Source organism: Oryctolagus cuniculus, chromosome 7, assembly GCF_964237555.1.
Source record: "Oryctolagus cuniculus chromosome 7, mOryCun1.1, whole genome shotgun sequence".
Taxonomy (NCBI): Eukaryota; Metazoa; Chordata; class Mammalia; order Lagomorpha; family Leporidae; genus Oryctolagus; species Oryctolagus cuniculus.
In genome coordinates, this window is record NC_091438.1 from 158,976,927 (window position 1) to 159,004,656 (window position 27,730).

The window sequence follows — 27,730 nt, forward strand, 5'->3', positions numbered from 1 at the left end:
CTACATTTGGAAAAGGGGAACTTTTATTTTCATTTAATACAAATCAGTAAACATTCATTAAAGCTCGGCTGGGTCCTATCACAGCCCCTGTTCACCACTAATTCCACTTGTCTCAGGGCACACGGGGACGTGTGTGTCCACTTCCCTTGCAGACTGAGAACTGACGGCCGCAGCCACGTTTGTTAGCATGGAACTGACTCCAGAGATGCAAGTTTGAAGCCTTGACTTTTTTTTTTTTTTTAAGATTTATTTATTTATTTTGAAACTCAGAGTTACAGAGAGGGAGAGAGCGTGTTCATCCGCTGTTCCACTCCCCAGATGGCTACAATGGCCAGGGCTGGGCCAGGCTGAAGCCAGGAGCCAGGAGCTTCCTCTGGGTCTCCCACGTGGGTGCAGGGGCCCAAGCACTTGGGCCATCTTCCACTGCTTTCCCAGGCTCATCAGCACGGACCTGAGTAGGAAGTGGAGCAGCTTGGACTTGGACTGGCACTCACATGGGATGCCAGAGTCGGCTTAACCTGTTGTGCCACAATGCCAGCCCCATACGGTATTATTTTAAGTGTAAAATTCACTTAACATCATTCTAGCTGGTTTCGAATATGTATTCGGCTTAATGGCAGCAACCAGTGGTGACCTGGCAATCTATAGGCCCTTGCTTTTTTGTTTTACTTATAGATGAAATCGTCTCTAAAATCCAAGGCAGGCAAGACAGAGTCCCAGTCTAGTTTAGAACAGGAATGCGCTTCTCGTTTGTTTTGTTTTTCAGTTATTTCTTTGAGGCTGGCATTGTGGCACAGTGGGTTAAGCTGCTGTCTATGACACACACATTCCAAATGGGCGCTGGTTCCAGTCCCGGCTGCTCCACTTCCGATCCAGCTCTCTGCTGTGGCCTGGGAAAGCACCAGAAGGTGGCCCAAGTGCTTAGGCCCCTGCACCCATGTGGCCAACCCAGAAGAAGCTTCTGGCTCCTGGCTTCGGACTGGCCCAGTTCCGGCCACTGTGGCCATTTGGAGAGTGAACCAGCGGATGAGCAGATGGAAGATCTCTCTCTCTCTCTCTCTCTCTCTCTCTATATATATATATATATATATATACACATATATATAAAAGATACAAAAATAATTCATTTATTTGAAAGAGAGAGAGAGCATGTTTCCATCTCCTAGCTGATTCACTAAATGCCTACAACAGCCAGGGTCAGGCAAGCTGAAGCCAGGAACTCCGACCAGGGCTCCCACGTGGGTGGCAGGGACTCAAGCGTTTGAGCCATCCCTGCTGCCTCCCAGGGTGCACATCACCAGGAAGCTGGATCAGAGGCGCGGAGGGTGCGCATCACCAGGAAGCCGGATCAGAGGTGTGGAAGAGCCAGGTAGCCAGGACTAGGACCCTGGTACTCTGACACAGGATGTGGGTGCCACAAGCCATGGCTGAGTGTGCCGCGACACAGTGCACACCCCAAGATAGCACTCCTCACCTCACACTGGCAAAAGTCAAACTGCTGATCTTGCACGCTGGGAAGGCTGTGCAGACACAAGCTCTCTTTAGCTGACAGCGACAGTGTCAGCAGTTGGGACCACTTGAGCAATGTCTAAGAAACCATATGCAGTCCAACCACTTGAGCCAGCTCCTGGAAGCCTAGAAGTCGGTGCTGTGGAAACACTCGGGATTTCTGCTCCACGTGCAGAGTGGAAGCCACGATGACCCAGAAGCCCATCGGCAGAACACTAACGAAACCGCGCCTGGGGCTCAGACCACGTGTGGCCCAAGCACAGGGGGATGCACGTGGCACAGTGGTGGGTGAGGCCCAAATTGCAGGACAGAATATCCATCATTATTCTATTATAGTTTACATATATATCTATCTCTATAAGATATGTTATGCATTTTTAAATATTTATTTATTTATTACTTATATATTTGAAAGACAAAGTTACAGAGAGGCAGAGGCAGAGAGAGAGAAGTCTTCTATCCGCTGGTTCACTCCCCAAATGGCTACAACGACCTGATCCGAAGTCAGGAGCCAGGAGCTTCTTCCCGCCTCCCATGTAGGTGCAGGGGCCCAAGGACTTGGGCCATCTGCTGCTGCTTTCCCAGGCCACAGCAGAGAGCTGGATCAAAAGAGGGCAGCTGGGACTCGAACCACCACCCATATGGGATGGCGGCACTGCAGGTGGCGGCTTTACCCGCTATGCCACAGCACAGGTCCCTATTTTATATTTTTGAATATGAGCAGGAGAGGGGAAAAAACTTGTCCTCTACTCTCCTAGATTCTGCTAGCAGGACTCTGGAAATTAAACTGCCAAAAGGCAGACTAACAAGAGGAAAACAGAGTTTATTGACTGATGTGCCACACACATGCATGCGGGAGGAACTCCAGAGCTGGCAGCCAAATAAACTTTGTATTTATTTACATATCCATTCATTTGAGAGGGAGAACAACAGAGAGAGAGAGAAGGAGAGACAGACCATCCATCCACTGCGATGGTTCACTCCCCCAGAATGGCTACAACAGCCAGGTCTGGGCCAGGCCAAATCCAGGAACCGGAGCTCCAATAAGTGATGCTGGTGTCGCAAGCAGGAGGCTTGACCCAATGCACCACAGCACTTTTATTCTTCATAAATGACCTGGTCTCAGGTATGTTGTTATAGCAACAGAAAGGAGACTGAGACAGGGAACATTTGCAGGAAAATAAATGACGTTTAGGAAAGATGAATGGGCCCTTAGGGAAATGGATGGGAGGAGTGACAGCTCCGGGGCAGTGGCCGCCTGGGTGTGGTGAGGAGCCAGCCAGTGGCGGGACACAGTGTGCTGCAGTGGGTTAAGCTCTATGGGAGTCCTGCCTCTGCTTCCGATCCAGCTTCCTGCTCATGTGCCTTGGGAGCAGCAGGTGATGGCACAGGTGCTTGGGTCCCTGCCACCCATGTGGGAGATCGGATGGGGTTCCTGGCTCTTGGCTTCTGCCTGGCCCAGCCCTGGCTGTTGCAGGCATTTAGCACATAGGAGGTCTCTGTGTGTGTGTCCCGCCCCCCTCCTCTGTCACTCTGCCTTTCAAATGAATAAATTTTTTAAAAAATTGTCAAGCAGTTCATCCTTCCAGGCTGCCCCTACCGAGGGGATTTATGAGGTCTTTGGGGGAAGTTCTTCTCTTAGCCAGGGAGGAAAAAAACAATCTCAAAATAATCCTTCTGTGCAGTGGCCCCTCCTGGACCCCTTCAAAACTGACTTTTACATCTCATTGTCTCAGCCAGCCTGCGAGCATCAGAGGCTGGGGCCAGGGCTGACTGGTCATCAGCAGCCCAGTGGGCTCACAAGCTGCCCAGGGTGCTTTCCTGCAGGGGCGCCCATTTCCCAGGTGCCCCAGACCCCCACAGGAACCTGCACGCCAGTCTCCAGGTCGCTCTCACGAGAGAACCTCCAACGCAAACAGGAGTGTGACTTGACAAAGACTCTGGGTTTGGTTTGGTTTTTTAAGATTTATTTATTAATTTGAAAGGCAGAGGTACAAAGAGGCAGAGGCTGAGAGAGGGAGAGAGAGAGGGAGCGGAAGAGGGAGAGGGAGAGGGAGAGCGAGAGGGAGAGGGAGAGGGAGAGGGAGAGGGAGAGGGAGAGAGAGGGAGAGAGAGAGAGAGAGAGATTCCATCTGCTGGTTCATTTCCCAAATGGCTGCAATGACCTGATCTGAAGCCAGGAGTCAGGAGCTTCTTCGGGGTCTCCCACACGGGTGCAGGGGCCCAAGGACGTGGACCATCTTCCACTGCTCTCCCAGGCGCATTAGCAGAGAGCTGGATCGGAAGTGGAGCAGTGGAATCTCCTACTTGCGCAGGGGCGGCTTTACCTGCTCCGCCACAGCGCCGGCCCCAGACTCGGTTTTGACCAACCCTGCATGGAGCTCCTCTGGGCCCTATTTCTGCCTTGCCCTGGACCTGGGCTCCGTCCTCAGTCCAATTTTAGTAGGAATCCTGCTGAGTCAATATAGGCGCTGGTATCTGATCACCCTCAATATCTGATCCACTCGTCACCCCTCCCCCGCCTTCACTACCTGATCACCCTGGCCTGCCTTTAACAAGAATCCCGCTGAGTCAGTTGAGCCCCAGTGTCTCTAGCTTTGGTCCACTGCCCCCACCTCCTCTGTGGATGGGAATGTCTGCTGTCCTTGTACTCAGAGTTGAGTCTGATCTGTGCCCCCTACTGCATACCCCCTCACGATAGGCCCCTTGGGGGAGAATCCACCTGCCATACTTTAAAAAAAATATTTGAAAGGCAGAATGACATACATGGAGAGAGAGAGGGAGAGAGAGGGAGAGAGAGAGAGAGGGAGAGAGAGAGAGAGAGAGAGAGAAAGAAAGAGAGAGAAAAAGATCTTTTCCATCCACTGGCTCACTCCCCACATGGATGCAACAGTTGGGGCTGGGTCAGGAGGAAGCCAGGAGCTTCTTCCAGGTCTCCCATGTGAATGCAGGGGCCCAAGCACTTGGACCATCTTCTGCTGCTTTCCCAGGCCATGACAGAGAGCTGGATCAGAAGAGGCACAGCCGGGACCTGAAGCAGTGTCCATATGGGATGCCAACACTGCAGGCGGAGGCTCTACCTGTAAACCTCTTTTTTTTACAGTTATTTCCAGCTTCCTGTGTTTCATTATAGTAACAGACACTAGACTAATACAGCTGGGTGACTGCAGGCACTAGGGGAGCGAACCAGCAGGTGGCACTGCTCTCTCGCTCTCACCCGTCAGCAAGAAGCTGGAGTCAGAAGCAGAACTGGGACTCCAATCCAGGCACTGCCCACACCGGATGCAGCTGACACTCCTATCCCTAGTCGTGTCAACTGCTGCACCAAATATCCCCCGTGGCGCTCAAGTTTCAGCACACGCATTGTGGGGGACACACTTGAGCCCGCAGTGGTGACGGTATTTAGAAACGGGATCTTTGCGCATGTAACCAAGTTAAGTCCAAGTCCCACGGGATTTGGCTGGGCCTTAAGTCCAATATGACTGGCAATGGAAAACCGAGCCACGGAGCCACGGAGAGACACATGTGGTGGTGGAGTCAGCCTGGGGTCAGCTGCAAGTCACAGGCGGCCAGGGACAGCCACCACCAGGAACTCGAGGGAGGCGTGGGATAGATTCTCCCTCAGAGCACCCAGAAGGAACCAGCTGCCAACGTCTTGAATTGAAACTTCCAGCCCCCAGAACTAGGAGTGAATACATTTCAGTTTTGCTCTTGCTTTTTTAAGATTTATCTATTCATTTGAAAGGCAGAGGGACAGAGAGAGGGAGAGACACAGACAGAGATCCCCCACCTGCCGGTTCACTCCCCAGACGGCCACAACCACGAAGGCAGGGCCAGGCTGAGGCCAGGGGCCGGGAACTCCATCCGGGGTTCTGGCACGGTCGGTCGGCAGGGGCCCAGGCACGTGGACCCTCTTCCACTGCATTAGCGGGAGCTGGATTGGAAACAGAGCAGCCTGTCCTGGCGCTCTGCTAAGGGACGCAGGGGTCTCAGGCAGGTGGTGCTTTACCCTCTGTGCCACAGGCTGCTCTGAAACCCCAGCATATGAGGTTTTCTTTTTTTTTTCTTTTTTTTTTTTTGTTTTGTTTTGACAGGCAGAGTGGACAGTGAGAGAGAGAGACAGAGAGAAAGGTCTTCCTTTGCCGTTGGTTCACCCTCCAATGGCCGCCGCGGTCAGCGCGCTGCGGCCGGTGCACCGCGCTGATCCGAAGGCAGGAGCCAGGTGCTTCTCCTGGTCTCCCATGGGGTGCAGGGCCCAAGCACTTGGGCCATCCTCCACTGCACTCCCTGGCCACAGCAGAGGGCTGGCCTGGAAGAGGGGCAACCGGGACAGAATCCGGCGCCCCGACCGGGACTAGAACCCGGTGTGCCGGCGCCGCAAGGCGGAGGATTAGCCTAGTGAGTTGCGGCGCCGGCCGTATGAGTTTTTACAGCTTGCCAGCCTTCCTCCTCCTGCCCCATCGGAATGTAAATTCCTGCGGTGAGGCTTAGTTCAGCTTTTCCCTTGCTTGTCTCCAGTGTTGAGCACATAGTAGGGGGTCAATAAGTAATTACGTACTGACAAAACCAAGTCACTTTTTTCCCACGGTGCACCCTGCCTTTCGCTTTCCAAACTTCTTGCATTAGACTGGGCCTTCAGGCCATGGTCAAGGCCAGATTGCTGAGTTCCTGCAGAATACAAAGCACGCTCATTCCTGGGGATTCCTGTCCCAGGGACCCTAGGGAAGGAGGGAGGGCAGGGACTGAGCAGCTGCGCACCAGGCCTCACCACCCCGGTCTCTGCCAGCGCTCTGCTGAGCCATCACCAGTCAACCGGCCGCACAAAGTTTGCCACCTCATGGATTTTCAAGCTTCTGGCTTCTAAGGCCTGCTCTGTTCTTTCCACCCTCGGATCATTCTCTTTGGCAATCTTTAATCCAAACTTCCTAAGGGGAGAAGAATCCATGGTTTTCCCAGTCACCCCTGCAGTGGCTGGGATTGGGGGGGGGTCTGATGTGTCCCCAGGGGATTCGCGGGTTGGAAGCTTAGTTCCCAGGGTGGCAATGTGAAGAGGGAGGTCCCTGTGCAAGGTGATTGGGTCGTTGTCCTCAGAAGGGATTAAAGGGTTCTCACGGGACCCTATCTGGTTCCCGAAGAGTGAGCTATTCCAGAACAGCAAGGCTGACCCCTCCCCAGCCTCTGGCTTCCGTCTCACCAGGAGATCTTGTTTTGTAGGAAGTTGGAAATCAGCCTTTGTGTGTGAAAGGGGCCTTAGCGAAACCACGCCCATCACCCCCCCCATCTCATGCTCCTACCGGACCCTACCTGTATGCCCACCTGCCAATCAGATTATGTAACCACGCCCCCTTTGGGAGTAAATAAAAGGCCTGGAACACAGTGCCCCCCCCATTGCCCCAGCTGGCTCAGGGCCCGACCCGCTCTCCCCTTTGCTGCCTGCATGCTTGCTCCACGTGGCTCGTGGCCTGTGGCCTGTGGCCTGTGGCCTGTGGCCTGCTCTCTGCCTTCGCTTTGCTGCTGTGCTAAGCTACCTGTGGCTTCTCATAGCACTCACTCACTCCACACGGCTCCCTCCAGGCCTGCTCTCTGCCTGATATGGACCCAACTTAGTTTCTAGACTTCTCTTTCTTCCCTAAATAAAGCCCTCACTTTCCTGCACATTTCTCTTGCTGAATAAAAAGCTTAAAAACTGACCGTGTTGTCTGGTCTATTTGAGCCAGTCTTCAGACTTCTTCGAATAAGTGGCAAGAACCCACAGGAGTGTTAATATTGACAATCATTAATAAGCAGGACAATGCAGTTGGGCCATCCTCTGCTGCTTTCCCAGGCCATTAGCAGGGAGCTGGATCAGAACTGGAGCTGCTGGGACTCGATCCAAGGCCCATACACGGATGCTGGCGTCGCAGGATGTGGCTTAACTGGCGACGCCACAGTGCCGGCCCCCTGCATTCATCTTCTAACTACAGAGTACCCGGAGAGGCTCTGACAAATGCTCCACTCAGATCCATTCTCCCTGCATTTTCCTAGCCATCTGGAAACAAAACAAACAACAAAACCCCCAGAAATTAGTCAGAGCATGAGGTCCAGGGACGACTTCCAGAGAACTGGAGCAGTTGGGGAAGAGGAGCCAGCGTGTCCCCCTCTGCTCAGGAAATGCCAGAAAATGCCATGCTGGGGGCAGGGCTGGGGAGATGCTGGAGCAGGGAATGGAGTTGCGAGACACAATGTAACGGCCTCTCTGGCCTTGCAAGCTGCTTCTCCTTCCAGCTGCAGATTTATTCTGGGGGCAATGAGTCACGCTTCTCAAATCCTGAAGCCACCACCGTTAAATTCCACGTAGGGTCACCGTCATGGTGTCAATGTGCAAGTTAAGGCCGTGTCATTCTATCCAAATCCAAAGACTAAGTGAGCTCCGCGGTGGAGGAGCTGATGGTGCAAGACTGGCGGCTGGGGCGGGGGAGCCAGGCCGCCCAGGACTTTGGTACTTGAAAAGTGTAACTGACCAAACACGCAGATTTGTGGACTTGTGGATGGCATTCAATGAGTCACACCTGCATGGTAAGCAGTGTGGCGCCTGGCAGAGAGGAAGCGCTCAGCTCGGTTATCCATACATGATAGGGCGAGGGGGATGTGCCCAGGGGATGTGCCCAGGATCTGCAGCCCGCCGGAAGCCCTGGTGGGAACCCCACCCTCGGGGAGTGAATCACAAGGGGCCGCTCCCTTTGGAAGGAAGAAACTGGCTCCTGGCTTTCCATCCAGAACTTTTTTTTTTTTTTTTTTAACATTGATTTGAAAGGTAGAGTTAGAGAGAGAGAGAGAGAGAGAAGGAGAGAGAGAGATACCTTCCATCAGTTGGTTCACTCCCCAAACGGCCACAACAGCCTGAGCTGGGCCAATCTGAAGCCAGAAGCCAGGAGCTTCTTCCGGATCCCCCACGTGGGTGCAGGGGCCCAAGGACTTGGGTCATCTGCTGCTGCTTTCTCAGGCACATCAGCAGGGAGCTGGATTGGAAGTGGAGCAGCCAGGACTCGAACCAGCCAGTTCGAGTGACACTGGGATGCTGGTGTCACAGATGGTGGCTTTACCCGCTACACCACAGCACCAGCCGCGTCCATCTGGAACTTATATACAGATCATCCAATCTCTTCTCTTCACAGAGACAGGCAGGAGTCTTCCCTGGGTCATGTTTCCTTTAGTTGTTCCTGATAGCTTTGGGATCCGCCGGACACCTTGCAGTTCCTCTCACTGGACTGCAGCTTAACCCACAGCACCACAATGCCAGTCCCAAAGGGGATTTGAGTTCTAGAAAAAATTGCAAAGCAAGAGCTGCATTTTGTTTTTCCAAACTGTGTCAGAACTCGGCCAGCGCCGCGGCTCACTAGGCTAATCCTCCACCTTGCGGCGCTGGCACACCGGGTTCTAGTCCCGGTTGGGGCGCCGGATTCTTTCCCGGTTGCCCCTCTTCCAGGCCAGCCCTCTGCTGTGGCCAGGGAGTGCAGTGGAGGATGGCCCAGGTGCTTGGGCCCTGCACCCCATGGGAGACCAGGAAAAGCACCTGGCTCCTGGCTCCTGCCATCGGATCAGCGCGGCGGCCATTGGAGGGTGAACCAACGGCAAAGGAAGACCTTTCTCTCTGTCTCTCTCTCACTGTCCACTCTGCCTGTCAAAAAAAAAAAAAAAAAAAAAAAAAGAACTCATTCACTGCGTGTGGAAGTGCACAGAGGAACAAACTCCCCATGGCTCAGCCACTCCACGTCCACTGCATGCCCTAGAGAAACGCTTGCTCCTATGCTTGGGAGACATTTACAACAAAGTTCACAGAAGCACTACTGGTATTCAGTTTATTTGAGAGGCAGAGAGAGAGAGAGAGAGAGAGAGAGCGAGCTCCCATGACCTGGTTCACTCCCCAAATGTTTGCAAAGGCCAGGGCTGGGCCAGACCAAAGGCTAAAAGCTGGGCACTCAGTCTGGGTCTCCCACAGGGAAGGCAGGGACCCAAACTGCTTGAGCCACCTCCGGCTGCCTCCCAGGGTGCACATTAGCAGGAAGCTGGAATGGGGCGTGGAGCGAGGACTTAAACACAGGGTAGAGGATGCAGGTGTCCCAAGCAGTGCCATAACTGCGGGACCAAACACCAACCTTGATGCAGTCATAAGCAAGCAGAGAGGAAGGGCTGGCTCTGTGGCAGAGTAAATCCGCCTGCCATGCTTGTGTCTCCTATGGGAGCCAGTTCCTGTCCCAGCTGCTCCACTTGCGATCCAGCTCCCTGCTGGTGCACCCGGGAAAGCACTGGAGGATTGGGTCCCTGCATCCATGTGGTCTGGAGACCTGGAGGAAGCTCCTAGCTCCTGGCTTCGGCCTTGCCCAGCCCTGGCTGTTACAGCTATTTGGGGAATGAATCAGCAGATGGAGGAAGGTTTCTCTCTCTCTCTCTCTCTCTCTTCTTATCTCTCTAATTCTGACTTTCAAATAAATAAATAATTCTTTTTTAAAAAATTTGACAGGTAGAGTTTACAGACAGTAAGAGAGAGAGAGACAGAGAGAAAGGTCTTCCTTCCGTTGGTTCACTCCCCAAATCAGCAGGAACTACGCCGATCTGAAGCTAGTAGCCAGGTGCTTCCTCCTGGTCTCCCATGCGGGTGCAGGACCCAAGCACCTGGGCCATCCTCCACTGCACTCCCGGGCCACAGCAGAGAGCTGGCCTGGAAGAGGAGCAACCGGGACTAGAATCTGGTGTCCATATGGGATGTGAGTGCCGCAGGCGGAGGATTAACCTAGTGCACCATGGCACCGGCCCCAATAAGTAATTCTTTAAAAAAAAAAAAAAAAGGAACAAAGAAGAGACTGAACATGGGCTATTCACACAAACAGCACTGCAAACACTCCACCTACAGCCATACATGGGATCTCACAAACATCAAGCAGAGAAAAAATTTGCAGCAAAAGGTTAACAACAGTAGGATGCCACGTGTATATATGCATAAATACATAACGTTCAAAAAAGCTACACAGTAAGGGAACAACAAACCCAGAATTTGGAGCAGGAGTTAGCTTGGGCCAGGGAGGAACTCAGGGGACGTTAACAGCACCTCTTAAGCTGGAGGTGGGTAGGCGGACATGCTTAAACGCTTTGTATAGTCTCTGGTGCAGACAAAAGGCTTAGTGATCGACACAGAAACCTCATGCTCTGTAGCAACAGGGCCCGTCCACCTGAACCCCCAAGGGTCTTCTACACTCACCTGGGATCTTCCCTCCCAGGCCCCTCCTCCCACACTGGTTTCCTGGCTGGAGACAACTTCCCAGAGTGCACATCCCTTTCTCAGCTGACCAGCGGTTTTACTGGAATTGGTAATCCAGGCAGTCATGGCTGCCCGCAGAGCTTCAAGCTGGGGTATTCTCGTTCCTCCTCCCTACCCACCAGCAAGGCGAGTGCCTTCCACCTGCTGGGGCTGCAAAGTTGCTCCCCACGCTAACCGCCTCCAACTACGTAGAATCCCCCGCCCGCTAACAAAGCCGCAGTGGCCAGGGAGACAGGAGGGGTATCTGGGAACGTGGCAGCCTGCGAGTTTTGGAAGACATCTGAGAGCGTTTCTACCAATCATTAATATTTTGAGCTACGACTCGAGGTGAAGTGCTGGCCCCCGCCGCTGCGGGGGTTGCTGAGATCAACCTCTGCCTTTGATTTCCTGCTGGGTTCACTGGTTCTGGCTGTGTCTTTATCTCTCTCTAACCATTTTAATGTAAAGATTGTTTGGAGCCTGTTCAGGGCCACACCTCAGAATCGCTCTCGGGGTCTGATTTCTTCCAGTTCTGAAGCCTGGCCGAGCCTGCCCGTTCATCCTGCTGCTGAGTCATGGGTCTGGGATGCTGTTTTCAAACAGCCAAAAATGTCCGTGTCGTGCTGGGGAAATCTCAAACCCAACTCACAAAATTCACGTGATTCCCTAGCAAAATACGGTAAAGTCACCCCCTCCCTGGCCTCCTTGCTTTTGTTCCTGTCCACGTAAAGCAAACGCCGTGGACTCAGAAGATCCATCACCCAGGGCCGCAGGACCCATGCCAGTAACCCTGGCGATTAAACACACAACTAGGGGATGAGGCAGAAAAACAGTTTTTACAGCTGACCAGGAAAAAAATGGTAATTAAACTTCGGAACGTTTGAGCCTGTGCAGAATACGGAGCCCTGGGTCGTGGCTTCGGCTGCCAGCCTCAGGGGCAGGAAAAGCCAAAACTCAGGCCTCCCTGGGAGGCGGTGTGCATGATTTTTTTTTTAATCGCTGTGGGTTCTTCCTCGAGCAGAAAGGAAAAATCAATGCACCCACCCCTGCCTGTAGTTCAGCTGTCAGATCATCGTGGAAAATTATCCGAGGCGACCTGAGCAACGAAGCCAGGGGGCTTCGAGCCGGCCTCCCGGGGCCGGGCAGGGGGAGAGGAAGGGACAGGGACTCTTGTCCACAAAGCGCACGGACGCGGCTGCGGGATGAAGCGCGCGGCGACGCTTCCGGCACGCAGCCGGCAACTCCTCTCGGCCCCGGGCTCCCGCGCGCCCGCCGCAGCGAGGACAAAGGGGCCAGGGTCACCTTGGCCGGACGCACGCGGGAGTCCGGCGCGGGCGCGCGCACGCGGCGGCCTGGCCCGGGCGGCAGGGCCCGGGCGTGCGGGCACCCAACGTCTCGTCGCCGACGGGGTCTCCCGGGCCCTGGCGGCGGGGCGGGGAGCCGAGGTCGTCACCGAGGACGTGGGCCGGACGTGCGGCGCCGGAGGGACGCTGAGTGCGTGCGGGACTCGCAGTACGTGACGGAGGCCCGAGCCCTCATGCCCGCCGCGCCGTCCCCGCCCCGCCGCAGGCCGGCGGCTTCGCAGGCCGCTCCCGGCTAGTGTCCCCAGAAGGGGCCTCGCCCGCACCCTGACACTGCCGATGGGCAGTCGGGGTCCCCCGGGCCCGCCACCCCCCGCCCCCAGGCGGTCACCCCCTCCGCCGCCGCGGTGGCTGCGGCAGCAGCCCCACCCCTCCCCGGGAGGCGAGGGCCCGAGTGACGGCGCGCCCGGCCAACGGCGAGGCGGCGCGGAGGGGGCGGGCCCGGGAGGCGGGAAGTGGGCGGGCCCGCGGGGCTGGGCAGGAAGTCGGGGCGGGCCGCGAGGAGACTGGGTCGGGGCACTCGGGGCGCGCAGGTCTCACTCTCCGGACGCTCTCGTCGGTGTCTGCAGCACCCTCTGCGTCTTCCCTGAGCCACAAGGTCCGGCGGCCAGGTCAGGGTTCCGGGGCAGGCCTGCGGGGGTTTCAGAGCCCGCGCGGACTGGGCTTCCTGGCGCCGGCCGTGGCGCGGGGGTCGGCGGCCCCGCAGACCCCGAGGGGGCCGCGTGGCGTGGAGGCTGGGCGGGGGGCTCGGGCCGGGCTCTCCCGGGGGCGCCAGGCAGTGCCTGCGACTTCGGAGGCGAAGCCAGGTAACGGTACTTGGAGAGCCGGGCGCGGCCCACGCGGGCCCCTGGGGGCGGCGGGGGTGGCGGGGTTGCGGGACAGACGCGGGCCTCGCCGCGCGGCCTGTGGGCGCCGGCCCCTCCTAAAATGGAGGAAGGGGCCGCGGGTCCCCTCCCCCACCGGCGACCGCCGGGGCCTCCGCGTGCCCTGCGCGCCGCCGCTGGCACGTGGGGCGGCGGTGACCGGGCCAGCGGGCGACCTCGGCCGGCCTCCACCGCGCCGGGCCCCAGCCCAGCGCCCAGCCCCTGCAGGGTCGCGTTTCTCCGCGATGTGACGATGAGGCACGGTGTATTCGTGTCCAGAGATAAATTGCTTTTCATAATTCGGCGTCCGGCGCAGGCAGGGCCGGCGTGCGGGGTACCGGGGCGTTTTGCATCTGCAGACATCGTGGTGCCGCGGAAGTTATCCAGATACGTAATTTGCTAAAACTAAAAGTTACCTAAAATTTTAAAACTAGAAAATGAGTTTGAAACAGATTTGCCTTCTTGGGAACATACTAGATAAAATTTGGATACCTTTATCGTGACCGAGGAGTAAAACTCCGTTGTTGCACAGAAGTGGCTTCAGTTTCTAATTTTGAAGCTTAAAAGTAGTGATGCCATTTGCTGCTTCGGAACATTCCAGAGAAGGTGTCAGAGGGGCGGGAGATCATGGCGTCTGCACACTAACTCAGTTCCTGTCTTGCACTTGAGTTCTGCAAGTTGCTCAATTTGGAGAAGAAAAAAGGAGGGGCTTTCTTTGAGAATTGGTTTTGTTCTTTGTTGCTGCAAATCCACAAATTTTTTTAAGGTGTTTGCTAAGGCGGTATCTTCCCTTGAAGCACCCTAGTGTTCAAAGATAGATCTTTCCTCCATGCGCAGATTACAACATTTCATAGTTGCATTTTTTAAATTGAGGTAAAATGCCCTTTCTTTTTTTTATTTTTTATTTTTTTATTTTTTGACAGGCAGAGTGGACAGAGAGAGAAAGGTCTTCCCATTTGCCATTGGTTTACCCTCCAATGGCCGGCGCGGCCAGCGCGCCGCACTGATCTGATGGCGGGAGCCAGGTACTTCTGGTCTCCATGGGGTGCAGGGCCCAAGCACCTGGGCCATCCTCCACTGCACTCCCTGGCCACAGCAGAGAGCTGGCCTGGAAGAGGGGCAACCGGGACAGAATCCGGCGCCCCGACCCGGACTAGAACCCAGTGTGCCGGCGCTGCAAGGCAGAGGATTAGCCTAGTGAGCTGCGGCGCCGGCCCTAAAATACCCTTTCAAAGATACCCAGCTCAGAGGTCATTATGGGCGTCTCCTATCTTGCTAAAGACCCAAACACTGGAATTGAAGAGGCCCAGTAAGTGGTGGTAGCAAAGATCAACGCGCAAAGAGCTCAGTATCCCTCAGCCCTTCTGAGTGGGTGTCTGCCAACCCAGGCCCCTCAGATCTCATTTGATGAATCGGGCCCCATTGTGCTGGAAGCCAGACCGCCTCGCCTCCCGCTTTGGCCTTGTTCTAGATGGTTTGCCTGTGGCCTGCCTGCTCTTGGTGCTCCTCACTCCATGCCAGCCCTCCAACTCCAGGCCGTACGTGCCGTCAACGTGTTAATTCTCCAGTTGGATCAGATTTCCCCGAGGGGCACACGTTGTCAGGCTTTTGCTCATAGGCAAGACTTCAACCATAGAAGTGAAGGCCTCCAGGACGGGGCCCAGTCCGGGTTGGATGGAGCGATGCCTCCGGCCTCCCGCCCCTAAGCTGCCTTCCTGCAGCCAGCATTCAGGCCAGTGCAGATTCCGCCTGGTCCAGGAACCCTCGAGTGAATGAGCAAATGCTGTGTAGTGGTTTATGGGAAATAAAAACTGTGTTTCCCCGCAGAAATTCACCATGTCTGTGCTCAAGGTCCATGCCAGAGAGATCTTTGACTCTCGCGGGAATCCCACCGTCGAGGTTGATCTCTACACCTCCAAAGGTACGTGCCGCCTCAGTTTCCACACTCCATTTTGAAGATTTGCTCACAAATCATGGGTGGGGTGCCAGCATGGCAGTTGCCTAATTCCAGTCCAGCTTCCTGCTAGTGCACCTGGGAAAGCAGTGGAAGATGGCCCCAAAGTGCATGGGTTACTGCCACCCACGAGGAGACCTGGTTGGAGTTCCGGGCTCCTGGCTTCGACCCAGACCAGACCTAGCTGTTGCAGTCATTTGGGGAATGAACCAGCAGGTAGAAGATCTCTCTCCATCTCTTTGCCTTTCAAATAACTAAATGAACCTTTAAAAATAAGACAAAAACTTGTTTAAAAGTGACGGAGGATGGACACTGTGGAGCAGCAGGTTAAGCTTCCTCTTGCCATGGCCGCTCCCGGCTGGATTACCCGATGGAGCTCAGGCTGCTCCGCTGGTGAGCCGGGTCCCGCTGATGTGCCTGGGAAAGGCAGCACCCGGCTCAAGTGCCTCCGCCACTCCCTGCCGCCCACCAGGAGATCTGTGTGGGGTTTCTGGCCTGCCCCAGCCTGGTGCTGCAAGCATTTGGGCAGTACATGAGTACATGGAGGATTCTCTCTCCCTCCCTCTCTGTTACGCTGTATTAGGCATGAAAAATTCTTGCTGTAGACACTTTTCTTTCTGCTCTGCACATGCTGACAGGCTGTGATTTCTGGCTGGCGGTGATGTGGAGGAGAGATTGTAGGACAGAGCCTTTGTCTCACAAATTCTTGGCATTTAAAACAAAACCTGTGCCCTGTGGGGGAGGGGCTGAGATAAGGCGTGCCCACGCCTGAATTGGCAGATGTGGTGTGGCTGGATCCTTCCTGGGTGAGGCAGGAGATGAGGGAGCGCGAGCCAGTGGCCGTGTAGCGCTCTTGAATTCAGGGCTATGACCTGGGGTTCTGGGGAAGTCCGGGGCTCTGATGTTTCCTGGCCATAAGGCTCTGCAGTGTGCCCTGTGAAAAACCACAGAATGAGGGCTTTCCCCTCCTTTTTTTAAGAAGAAAATCTGCCTTTTCAGCCGTGGTTACTTCCAGCAGTTAGTTCCCCGGCTGTTTCATGAACAGGCTGGGGCGAGGCTGGGAAAGCGGCTTCTGGCAGTCACTGAGCCGAGCCGCGCTCGCCGGGCTGAGTCACCGTGAGTCAGCCTGCAGCAGAGCGGGAGGAGGACGTTCTTCCCCTCTGTGCATTGCCGCCACATCCCTGCCCAGCTCCTTTCAGATGGAAAATTCCCTAGAGCTGCTGGTGGGTTCCCGAGGCTGCCTGCCCTCTCCCCAAACTGGAGGTCTTGACGCCCCGCCTCGCGCTTTGTCCAGCGGTGGCCGTGTCGGGGCTGCAGCACGGGTCTGGTTTCTGGATGCAGGATCGTGTCCTAGTGATGTGAACACTGCACCCGTTGTCTTTATTCCTGTTCCCCCTCAGCCAGTTTGCCTGGGGGCGGAGACCCCAGACTAGTGGTCATCGCTGTCTAAACCGAGGCAAATGACCAGCGGCTCCTCTCGAGCTGACGAAGTTCCCGCTTTGCCTTTCTAGTTGAGCGCAGCTCCGAGGGCACCGCCAGCCCCCTCCCTGACTTGGGTTCTGCTTCTGCCGGCACTGCTGCCGGGCCAGCTGCAGGCTCCCCAGCCCCGCCGTGAGACTGTCTGTCAGCGAGGTCCCCGGGGGCCCGTGTGCACCTGAGACTTGAGCTAGGGAAGTTCCGCAGTTGGTGGGAGGATCTGCATTGCAGAATCGCGGAAACGTGACCATTACCACACTGTTTCCTGGCGCAGAGACATCTGTGTGTGGGAGGGGATCTGGGCTGCCATTTTCACTGTGTCTTCTTTTGTAAGATTTTTGAAAGGTGGAGAGACAGAGATCTCATATCTCACGTCTGCATGGCCACAAGGGCTGGGGCTGGACCAGTGTGAAACCGGGAGCCTGGAACTCTGTCGGGGTTTGCCATGTGGGTGGCAGGGGCTGAGGACTGGGACACTGTCTGCTGTTTCCCAGATGCATTAGCAGGGAGTGGACTGGAACCGGCACTTAGGGGGTACCGGTGCCACATAGCGCCACAGCGTCAGCCCCCATCGCCGCATTGTTAATTGTTCCTGTTTTCCCCTCATCTAGGTCTTTTCCGAGCTGCTGTGCCCAGTGGTGCTTCAACTGGAATCTACGAAGCCTTGGAGCTGCGGGACAATGACAAGACTCGCTACATGGGGAAGGGTAAGGCCTGGACCCACAACCCAGCCTCTGCTTCCAGCCCCGCTCCTGGCCTTCCGCATGACCCGCATACTCCTGGGGGCGGCCTCGCGCAGGGTAGTGGTAGACCCACCGTCACTCACGGCGCCCCAGCACGTGGAAAGCAGGCCCGGCGGGCACAGATCCCGAGGCTCCAAAGCCTGTAAGCCCAGGGCCGGGAGTTCCAGTGGTCACTGCTGTTGCGGCCTTCTCCAGCCTGTGATTGGGCCCAGGGTGAGAAGTGGTCCCGTTAACTAAGGCCAGCTCGTGCCCAGGGGTCTTCCCCTTTGCCCAGCAGGGCCTCTGGGTCCGGCCCACCATCCCCCTCCACAGGGCCTAGGGAGGGGCAGCTCGTGGCCTGCTGCCGGGAGTAGGTAGGTTTGTGCTGGGGGTCGACAGAGGGGCTGCCAAGTGGCAGGCCCCCTCGGGTGCTGACTGTCTGTGTTGACGTAGCTTCCGCGGTTCTGGAGATGGCGCCGTGTGGCCCATTCACAGGAAGCACGTGAGGCCGTCTCACGTGTGTTCCACAGCGGGTGGTGTTAGCCCCCTGGGAGGGGTTCCTGGGCCTCCAGAGAGCCCCCAGTGCGTCAGTGCAGCACGCCTGTGGTGGTCAGTTTCAGGCAAGTAGGGAGAAAGTCTAAAATGGCTGCCGGGCAGGGCCAACACAGCCGCCGGGGAGAGGCCGGGCGGCGCCTGCTTGTGCACGGCGGGCCCGCGGGGACCTTGCTCTCGCTGGAGCAGGGCGGTGCCGTGCCTCGAGGGCGGGAGCCAGCATGCACCCAGGCCGGCGCTGCGGCCCCTCCAGCACCCTCCCACCCTCCTGTTTCCTCGCCTTTTCTCACTCTGTGTGCCTCACAGCCTGTTCTCTTCTGAGTCTCTCTTTTTCCTTCTCTGTCCATCTGGACTGGGCAGGCGTCTCCAGACCCGTTAAGTATATTAATGAGTTCCTGGCACCAGCCCTGTGCACTCAGGTAACAACCGGAAGTCCTGGAGTCTGTGCAGCTGGTATCCCAGTGCATGGTCTTGCAGACTAACCTCCAGCTGGGGAATTGAGCGGGGCTCTGTGTGTGGCTCTAACCCCTGGGGGTCCTCGGTAAGAGCGCTCAGCCTCCAGGGGCGGGGGTGGGGTTTTGAAGCAGTGGTCCCGTGGCAGGGCTCTGGTGGGCTTCTGGGACAGCAGCCTCAGTAGATCTCCAGCAATGCTGCTCAAGCCTCCTTTTCTGAATTAATGTCAGTAATTGATTTGATTGTTCCTTCCAGGTGTCTCAAAGGCTGTTGAGCACATCAATAAAACTATTGCGCCTGCCCTGGTTAGCAAGGTAGGACCTCTCCTGATAACTAATGTCTATCGATGCCACCAGAGCGTCCCTCAGGCCCAGGGCCTTCCCTCTTCACAGAAGAGCTTACTCTGAGAGCTGCAGAAGCCGGTTGGGGTCCCTGTCTGCATGGCGTCACGCTAACCTGCCCACAGCCTGTGTGTCCCCTGCCAGCGCGTGGAGCTGGCATGGAGCAGTGGGGGCAGGAGTGTCCACGGTGGCTAACTCTGCATGACCTTTGGAAGTCTCTGCTGGATTCCTACTGTTTTTTCAGTCAACAAAATCTTGAAACCTCAGCAGTCAGACTGTTGAGTAGAGCTGCCCTAGTAGGACAAGGCCAGGGCCCTGCGACCCGACCGCCTGAGCCGAGCAGTTGGTGTCTTCGCCCTCCCTGTGGTGCTGCCTGATGGAGCAGTCGCAGAGTCACCTGTGCCGCAGCGGGAACTGAGCGCTGCTGTCTTCATTGTCCATGTCCCAGCTTGCTCATCAGGGCTGGCTGTTGTGCTTCTCAGTAATTGGTCCCTGCCCAGCCGGTCCCCAGGCAGCATTCCTTGTTACTGCTCTGCCTGCACACGCCGTGGTGCTAGTCTTCTGGGCACCTCCATGCACACCTTGTTCTGTGTCCTTTATGCCCGCATGTGGCATGACTGACATTCGAGCAGGGCTTCCCTGGGCATCTTTTTCCCTTGGGGGAAACACACTTCAGCCTGACCAGGAGGTCAGTCGGTACCCAAATCAATTTGGGGACTGGCATTGTGGCATAGCAGGTAAAGCCCACCGCCTGTGATGTTGGCTTCCCATACGGTTGCCAGTTCAAGACCCAACTGCTCCACTTCAGATCCAGCTCCCCAGTAATGCACCTGGGAAAGCAGTGGAGGACGCCCCAAGTGCTCAGGCCTCACCAATCATGTGGGAGACCTGGAGAGAAGCTCCTGGTGCCTGGCTTTGGCCTGGTTCAGCTCCAGCTGTTGTGACCATTTAGGGAGTGAACCAGCAGGTGGAAGATCTCTATCCCTGTAACTTTGTTTTTCCTTTCAAAAGATTTATTTATTTATTTGAAAGGCAGAGTTACAGAAAGAAGGGCGAGTCAGGGGTCTTCCATCTGCTGGTTCACTCCCCAGATTGCCACAGTCGGGCTAGGCCGGGTCTCCCCTGTGCCTGCAGGGCTCCAGGGACTTGGCCCAGCCTTTGCTGCCTTCCCAGCCATTAGCAGGGAGCTGGATCGGAAGTGGAGCAGCTGGGACTCAAACCAGCACCCATATGGGGTGCCCGCACTGCAGACTGTGGCTTTAACCCACTGCAGCACGTCACTAAACCTGCTGCCTTTTGAATAAAATCTTGATCCACTTGAAGCAGTTATTTTGACCAGATACCTTCGATGGCCTTCAGGAACTCCACTTGCCCCCCTGCGCAGGGTGAGGGATTGGCTGCAAAGCCGTCCTTGGTGGGGCTCAGCCCCGGGAGCGAGCCGTGTGTGCGGAGACTCTGGACTCCTGTCACTGCCGCCTGGAAGCTGTCTCTGATGAGCACAGGACAGCGGATCTGTGGTTCCCGTTCTCCCCCCCTTGCCTGTAAAACAAACTGTGAGAGTGACCTTGACCTTGCAGTGCAGAGTTTCAAGCTGGCGTGGGGTGGGGGCCCTGCAGCCAGTGGCACCCTGCCCTCCAGGCCTCGTCTTCCCTGTCTTACAGAAACTGAACGTCGTGGAGCAGGAGAAGATAGACAAGCTGATGATCGAGATGGACGGGACAGAGAACAAATGTGAGGGCTCGAGGGGCGTCTTGCCGGCAGGTGGTGGCACTGGGGGTGAAGGTCGGGCTGGCTGTCAGGAAGCGCCTCAGTGTGACTTTGTTCTGTCACAGCCAAGTTTGGTGCAAACGCCATCCTGGGGGTGTCCCTTGCTGTCTGCAAAGCTGGTGCCGTGGAGAAGGGGGTGCCCCTGTACCGCCACATCGCCGACTTGGCTGGGAACTCGGAAGTCATCCTGCCAGTCCCTGTGAGTAGGACTGAGGGGGGCTTTGCAAGCCAGGAAGTGGGGGCTCTCGTGGGGCCCAGGAGCCGCCTCGGCCTTAACTCCGAGCCCAGCGACGAGGCAGGCTCTGGGTCTCTGCCCTTTGCTCAGCGTGACCCTGCCCAGGTCCTTTATGTTCGAAGGCAGCGCATTCCTTGTCACCTGCCAGTAGCACACGCCTCTCCTGATAGCAAATTCTGCAGTTCTCGGGGACCCAGCGAGCATTTCACAGCCACCCTGGCCCTGCCCTGGGCTCCGCTGTGAACCGGTGTTGGGTGGGAGGGGCTGCCTGCTCGCCAGGACTTGGACCCGCTGCCAAGCCACTGCGCTCCTCCTCCCTAGGCGTTCAACGTCATCAACGGTGGCTCTCATGCCGGCAACAAGCTGGCCATGCAGGAGTTCATGATCCTGCCCATCGGCGCAGCCAGCTTCCGGGAAGCCATGCGCATCGGGGCTGAGGTTTACCACAACCTGAAGAATGTCATCAAGGAGAAATACGGGAAAGATGCCACCAACGTGGGGGATGAAGGCGGATTTGCTCCCAACATCCTGGAGAATAAAGAAGGTGGAGGCGCGGGAAGATGGCCTGGGACGGGCTGGGAGCACTGCCCTCCCCCCAACATGCCTCTGGGAACGGGCTCGAGACCCTGCAAACAGGGCTTGGGGGCACAGTGGGGGCTTGTCAGTCTGATGCCTGAATGGCCTGATGGCTGCAAGTGAGGCTTGTTGGCTGGACAGGCGGTCGGTTCCTCCCCTTTCCTGTTCTCTGCAGTGGCCCCTGGTTCAGGGATGGTATTGGTAGCCGTTGTAATGCGTTCAGCTCCAGTCATCCTTTTTTTTTTTTTTTTTTTTTTAAACATTTGCAAATCAGAGTTACACAGAGAGAGGAGAGGTAGAGGAAGGTCTTCCATCCGCTGGTTCACTCCCCAATTGGCTGTGATGGCCAGAGTTGGGCTGATCTGGAGCCAGGAGCCAGGAGCTTCTTCCAGGTCTCCCGCATGGGTGCAGGGCCCCAAGCACTTGGGCCATCTGCTACTGCTTTCCCAGGCCATAGCAAAGAGCTGGACAGGAAGTAGAGCAGCCGGATGTCGAACCGGCGCCCATATGGGATGCCTGAGCTTCAGGCCAGGGCGTTATCCTGCTGTGTCACAGCGCCGGCCTGCAGTCATTCTTGGTTGGCTGTGAGGTCTGAAGCGTGGTTAAATGTGAGGATTGTGTGGAAGGTGTCTTAGATCAAGAATCAGTCACATGGCCAGCGCCGTGGCTCAACAGGCTAATCCTCCGCCTTGCGGCATCGGCACACCGGGTTCTAGTCCCAGTCAGGGCGCCGGATTCTGTCCCGGTTGCCCCTCTTCCGGGCCAGCTCTCTGCTGTGGCCCGGGAGTGCAGTGGAGGATGGCCCAAGTGCTTGGGCCCTGCACCCCCATGGGAGACCAGGAAAAGCACCTGGCTCCTGCCATCGGATCAGCGCGGTGCGGCGGCCATTGGAGGGTGAACCAGCGGCAAAGGAAGACTTTTCTCTCTGTCTCTCTCTCTCTCTCTCACTGTCCACTCTGCCTGTCAAAAAAAAAAAAAAAAGAATCAGTCACTGCTGAGTTGTTTTAGAAAGGTAACACGTCCCATAAACACATACTTATTTATGTGTCGAATATAAATATATTTAAAGAATAAGAAGTTTGTGAGCATATTTCTATGGCTTTTAAGGCAAACTAGTAAAAGGAAGGAATTACTTATCCTGCTTTTTGGCCCAATCCTAGCAGGTTGCTTGCTCACCGTTGTTGACGGGCAGAGTGGCCGTGCCCCTGGTGTAGCCATGCAGCTCGGGTGTTTGATGCATCTGACGCCAGCGCGGCGGCCCGGGCCTGCATTCCTGGCCGTGCAGCCTGGGCGTGGAGCTGACTGTCCAGGGCTCTCTGGAATCCCAGCCTTTGCTCTATTTAAACCTTGTCCTCAGGACAGCTGATGTCAGCCGCTCACTGTAACTGTATCTTGGCCGGCACAGCTGTTCCAGGCGCTAAATCTGGGAGCACCGGTCGGTGAGAAAGGCTGCGCTCTGAGTCAGTGCTGACTTTCCCACTTTCTGGGGCACCAGGGCCCAGAGGCAGCGACCCGCCTGTTCACCCGCGCCCCGTCTCTTCCCAGCCCTGGAGCTGCTGAAGAACGCCATCGCGAAGGCTGGCTACACTGACAAGGTGGTCATCGGCATGGACGTGGCCGCCTCTGAGTTCTTCAGGTCTGGCAAGTATGACCTGGACTTCAAGTCTCCTGATGATGCCAGCAGGTACATCACCCCCGACCAGCTGGCCGACCTGTACAAGTCCTTCGTCAGGGACTACCCAGGTGAGTGCCCCGTGGCAGCCCCCGCCTGCGGCCGCTGTCCACAGCTGTGGGAGAGGCGTGGCGAGGCCCGGGGACCAGGCGTGCTCTCACGAGATGCGTCTCCTTTCCCCAGTGGTGTCCATCGAAGACCCCTTTGACCAGGATGACTGGGAAGCTTGGCAGAAGTTCACGGCTAGCGCAGGCATCCAGGTGGTAGGGGACGATCTCACGGTGACCAACCCCAAGCGGATTGCCAAGGCCGTGGACCAGAAGTCCTGCAACTGCCTCCTGCTCAAGGTCAACCAGATCGGCTCCGTGACCGAGTCCCTGCAGGCGTGAGTGTCTGCCCCAGGGGGTGACCCCCAGCTAGAGCTGTGATTCCTGCTGCCTCGCGTGGGAACTCCAGGGAGCTTTTATTTTTTATTTTGTGACAGGCAGAGTTAGACAGTGAGAGACAGAGAGAAAGGTCTTCCTTCCGTTGGTTCACCTCCCCAAATGGCCGCTACAGCCAGCGCGCTGTGGCCAGTGCACTGCACCAATCCAAAGCCAGGAGCCAGGTGCTTCCTCCTGGTCTCCCATGCGGATGCAGGGCCCAAGCACTTGGGCCATCCTCCACTGCCTTCCTGGGCCACAGCAGAGAGCTGGACTGGAAGAGGGACAACCAGGATAGATTATTTGAAAGGCATAGTTAAAGAGAGGCCTTCTATCCAATGGTTCACTCTCCAAGTGGCTGTAACAGCTGGAGCTGAGCCCATTGGAAGCCAATAGCCCCAGGACCACCTTCTGGGTCTCCCATGCGGGTGCAGGGGCCTGAGGACTTGGGCCAACTTGCACTGCTTTCCCAGGCCATAGAGAGGTGGATCAGAAGTGGAGCAGCCGGGAGTTGAACCGGTGCCCATATGGGATGCCAGCACTGCAGGTGGCAGCTTTACCCGCTATACCACAGCGCCGGCCCCTCCAGGGCAGTGGTCACATGAGGGCCAGGGTGTTGAGTGGTGGGCTGATCCTGGCTCCTTTATGGCCTGAACATCTGATGGAGGAATCAGTGGATGAGTGCCAGGAGGGTTCTGTCAGTCGTCTCTGCCCGCAGGAGGCTGAGCCCAGTGTTGGAACCACGGCCAGGGAGCCCTTCCGGCTGTGCCCAGGCCTTTGGTCATGGTGCCAGGAAATGAGGTCATGTCCTGGGGTTGTCTCTGCTTCCAGGTGCAAGCTGGCCCAGTCCAACGGCTGGGGCGTCATGGTGTCTCATCGTTCTGGGGAGACCGAGGACACCTTCATTGCTGACCTGGTGGTGGGGCTGTGCACCGGGCAGGTAAGGGGTGGCTCCTCTCTGTCCTCAGCTTCCTGGGAAGGCCCGGTGGGGAGGGGGCCGCTTCTCAGGAGTGGGAGTCGTGTCTGTGACTTTCTCCTCGTGTCCGCGTGTAGCTACTGTGCTTGACGGTTGCCCCAGCTTTCCCTGCTTCCCAGGGCCCAGGGCCTCCTTAACAAACTCCCGTCTCTGCCATGGTGCCCTCTGCTTGCCCGATAGTCACGTAGATCCCGCATCCACTGCAACTAGCCTGACCTTTGTTGTCTCCTTCCAGATCAAGACTGGTGCACCTTGCCGATCTGAGCGCTTGGCCAAGTACAACCAGCTCCTCAGGTATGCAGCGTTCCCGATAACGTAGGGCAGCCACTGGGGGTACTGCCCTCCGCCAGGAACCCCCGGCTCTGGGGTGGGCACAGGTCGGGCTGTGGCGCGCCGAGCCAAGGCCCAGCAGTCAGGTGGACTACAGGGCTCCTGGCAGCAGCTGCCCGAGGTGCCGCTCTGTGCAGTGCCGCCATCTTGTGGTGAGAGAACAGGACTCCTTAGCAGGTCAGCCATAGCCTCACAGCTAGCGGAGGATTTGTTGATTCTCATTGATCCTTTCTTGGGATGAGGGCACCAGGGCTTAGGGAGGTGAGGCAGCCTGCAACGTGCCAGACGTCTGGTTCCCCCTTCCTGGCTGCTCGTGTCCTGGGCAAGCCCCTAGACCCGGAAGACTTGCCCTGTGTTAGTGGCTTTTGTGGACTCGGGGGAAGAACACATCCACTTCATATAAGTTTTACCAGTTTTTAAAGGCTTATTATTTATTTATTTATTTGAAAGGCAGAATTACAGAGAGGGTGAAACAGATCGCCCATCCACTGGTTCACTCCCCAGATGGCCGCACGGGCTGGGGTTGGGCCAGGCAGAAGCCAGCATGCTGGAGCTCCATCCAGGTCTCCCACGTGGGCGGCAGGGGCCCCAGTACTCGGGCCATCTTTCACTGCTTTCCCAAGTGCATTAGGGAGCTGGAGCAGCTGGCAGTGCAGGTTAACCCGCTGCCCCGTTTCCTAAGTTCTTGTGTCCTGTCCCTTCCTCCTGGAAGCTTCCAGACACGCTCAGCAGGGTGACCACAGGAAGTACTCCTTCCCCATCCCCCGGGTATGAGGCTTGCCACGCACTTTATATTTTTGCCGGAACGTTTCAAAACAGATTCTGGGTATTTTGTCATTTTACCTGTAAATGTATTTTGGGGGAGGTCTCGTTTTAACATAGCCGAGATCAGTAGCCGCTCTGCAAGGTCAGAACCAAGTCTGCACTCCGCCCATTGTCTCTGTGCCCTGTTTACTCCCGGCACTGTGTAGAAGCCGGGCGCTCCTGTCATTGCATATTTAAAAGTTGGGCTGTTCACAGTCCAGCAGCCTGGAGGGGCGGGGGCAGCAGAGTGCTGGGCTGTTCCAGCGTCTCAGAAGCTGGACTAATTGGAGGTCCGGGCCTCACCTGTAGGGGGCAGCCTTGTACCACACTGAGATCTGACTTTCTCTTCTCTTCCCTTTCCAGAATTGAAGAGGAGCTGGGCAGCAAGGCCAAGTTTGCTGGCAGGAACTTCAGAAACCCCCTGGCTAAGTAAGCTGTGGCCCAGAGAGCCTGAGCCGTCAGCCCCAGCCGGCTGATGGGATCCTGCCCGACGCTGGTGCCGGCAGCGCCAGGCCCCCGACCAGTGCTCGCTGGGGCCTGCGGTAGTTAGCTCCCCTCTCCTGCCACCGCTTCTTAGAACTTGGGCAGAAGCCAAGCTCGAGCAGCTGGACCCCGTTGGGAACCCAGCTCTAGTACGTCGTGGTTCCTCACCTGCTTCCCGCCAGCCCGGGAGCTGCGTGCTCCTCCCGTCACCTCCGAGGTCCCCACAGGCAGCATCTGTGCAGAATAAAGAGCCTCAGTGACTGTGACGGTGCCGTGTGTGGGCGGGGCTGTGGGCAGGGCAGGAGTGGGTGGGCTTCGGTCATGGCCAGAGCCAACAAGAGGGGTCCAGAGGACTTTCACATAGGGTCTCGGGAAGGGCTGTTGAGGTCAAAGGTGGGAGGACCACTGGTGTCCCTCGGGAAGCGACGTCCTCTGTGAGTCCGAGCTGGGAGACGTCGGGGCAGACATTTGGGACAACATACAGGTGAACAGCCCCTTACAGCTCAGCCTCGGTGTGGGGCTGCTGGTCCCTTGAGCGTGTGGCAAAGTAGACTATGGTGTGTCCCTGCGGAGAGCAAGTCGCAGAAGGGTTAACAAAGGGGAGGTCCCTGCGCCCCTTGCCCTGGCCTGCAGGGCTTGTTTGCTCAGAGCCAGCTTCTAGGGGTTGGGGGGCCCAACCCCTGGAGGGCAGTAGGGGAGGGTCTCCAGGCCTTGGGTGGGTTTCTTCTCTTGAGGTAACCTCAGCCCCGCTCCTAAGACCTGGCTGATTGTGCCAGGCCTCCGGGGTCTCCAGGATGGACACCTTAGTCTGGGGGGGTGCTGTGCTGACAGCCGAGGCCCCCACCCGCCCACCCTGCTGCGGCCTAGGATTGCTCTGAAACACTGACAAGCAAAGCCTTGCTTCCACCTATGGCCATGCACGTGGCCACTCAAAGACCTCAGTCTGAAGATTGGTTTGGAAGGGCTGTCAATCACGGGACAGGGCTTGCAGTCTCACTGGGGCGTTTAGCATCAGGCTTACTCAGACTTCAAGGCAGCGAGTTCATATTAGTAAATCTTAAAGTTTGTTTTAATGTCAGCTTTTCCCAGCTGTCAGTAAAAGCGCTTCCATTTGAGGGGACAGTTCTAACGTAGGGGAGAACCTCACAGACCAGACAACACAGTGAGTGTACCACCGGGGTGCTGGCCCTGCTGTTGGGGCTTACCCTGCAAGCCCTGGGCACACGAGGCCCAGGATCTGGAAAGTTCTGTGCCTAACTTTCCTGGTGCCGATGGGCAGGATTGCAGACCTGTGGGCCCTGTTCCGAGAGAGCCTCTTATGAGACTGTGAGAGGCCTGGCGTGGAGGAACTGCAGGAGCAGGTGTTTGTTTACTTGTGAGCACTTCCGTGCTCCCCAGCTGGCTTTGCACGGCCATTTTCACACTTGATGTTAAAGTCCTGTCCCTTGGTGATGCTCTGTGGTTGGCCAGGAAGCCTCAGGCCTCACCCTGGGCAGGGTGGACTCCTGTGGTAAAGGGAAGGGGGCGCAGGCCTGGGGAGCACCCTGAGACAGGCCCCCGGGGACACCAGAGCTGTGTTGGGGGAGGGGCCGAGCGCAGGCTCCTCCAAGCGTGGGGGCCTGGTACGCTACCCTGCAGGATCCGGTCGCGGCTGTGCCTGCTGGTGTCGATTCTGGCTGCTCGCTTTCCTGATGCAATGGAGCTGACAGCACAGCAGTGCCACCCACCTCATGGGTGCTTGCGTGTGAGTCAATTACTGTGTTAGCCGAGACGCCCACTCAGGAAGTGAGCTAAACAGGCACCTGTAGAGGACTTGAGCGAGTTCCTGGGAATGGGTTACAAGGTGTTTATTTTAGTGCAGAACATTAGAAATCCGTGCGTACCGCCTGTCCTACGCCTTTCCCCTGAGCTTTCTGAAGACCCTTGTGCCACCTGCAAGAGAGGCCCAGCGGGAGGGGGC

At 56.8% G+C, this 27,730-nt stretch overlaps 1 protein-coding gene across 6 annotated transcripts; it reads left to right on the forward strand.

Moving 5' to 3' along the window:
- The first annotated feature begins 12,128 nt into the window (after nucleotides 1-12,128).
- On the forward strand, nucleotides 12,129-26,031 carry ENO1 (enolase 1). 6 transcript variants are annotated; one of them, XM_070079340.1, is made up of 12 exons: nucleotides 12,129-12,295; nucleotides 14,835-14,928; nucleotides 17,049-17,144; nucleotides 18,072-18,130; nucleotides 20,167-20,236; nucleotides 20,338-20,471; nucleotides 20,829-21,051; nucleotides 22,629-22,826; nucleotides 22,939-23,140; nucleotides 24,009-24,117; nucleotides 24,389-24,447; nucleotides 25,651-26,031. In XM_070079340.1, the coding sequence occupies exons 2-12, from the start codon at nucleotides 14,844-14,846 to the stop codon at nucleotides 25,718-25,720; spliced, it is 1,305 nt and encodes a 434-aa protein (XP_069935441.1). In that variant the 5' UTR covers nucleotides 12,129-12,295; nucleotides 14,835-14,843; the 3' UTR covers nucleotides 25,721-26,031. The 6 variants fall into 6 exon arrangements, with proteins under 6 accessions (XP_069935441.1, XP_051714081.1, XP_051714079.1 ...); XM_051858121.2 differs by lacking the exon at nucleotides 18,072-18,130 and adding an exon at nucleotides 18,420-18,478 and having other exon boundaries at nucleotides 12,150-12,295; XM_051858119.2 differs by lacking the exons at nucleotides 12,129-12,295; nucleotides 18,072-18,130 and adding exons at nucleotides 12,588-12,755; nucleotides 18,420-18,478.
- Nucleotides 26,032-27,730: the final 1,699 nt, after the last annotated feature.

Coding starts and splice junctions, on each gene's coding strand:
- ENO1 (XM_070079340.1), top strand. CDS start 14,844: ATGTCTGTGCTCAAGGTCCATGCCAGAGAGATCTTTGACTCTCGCGGG. Junction 20,472..20,828: donor AAGTCATCCTGCCAGTCCCT/GTGAGTAGGACT, acceptor CCTCCTCCCTAG/GCGTTCAACGTCATCAACGG. Junction 22,827..22,938: donor CTTCGTCAGGGACTACCCAG/GTGAGTGCCCCG, acceptor TCCTTTCCCCAG/TGGTGTCCATCGAAGACCCC.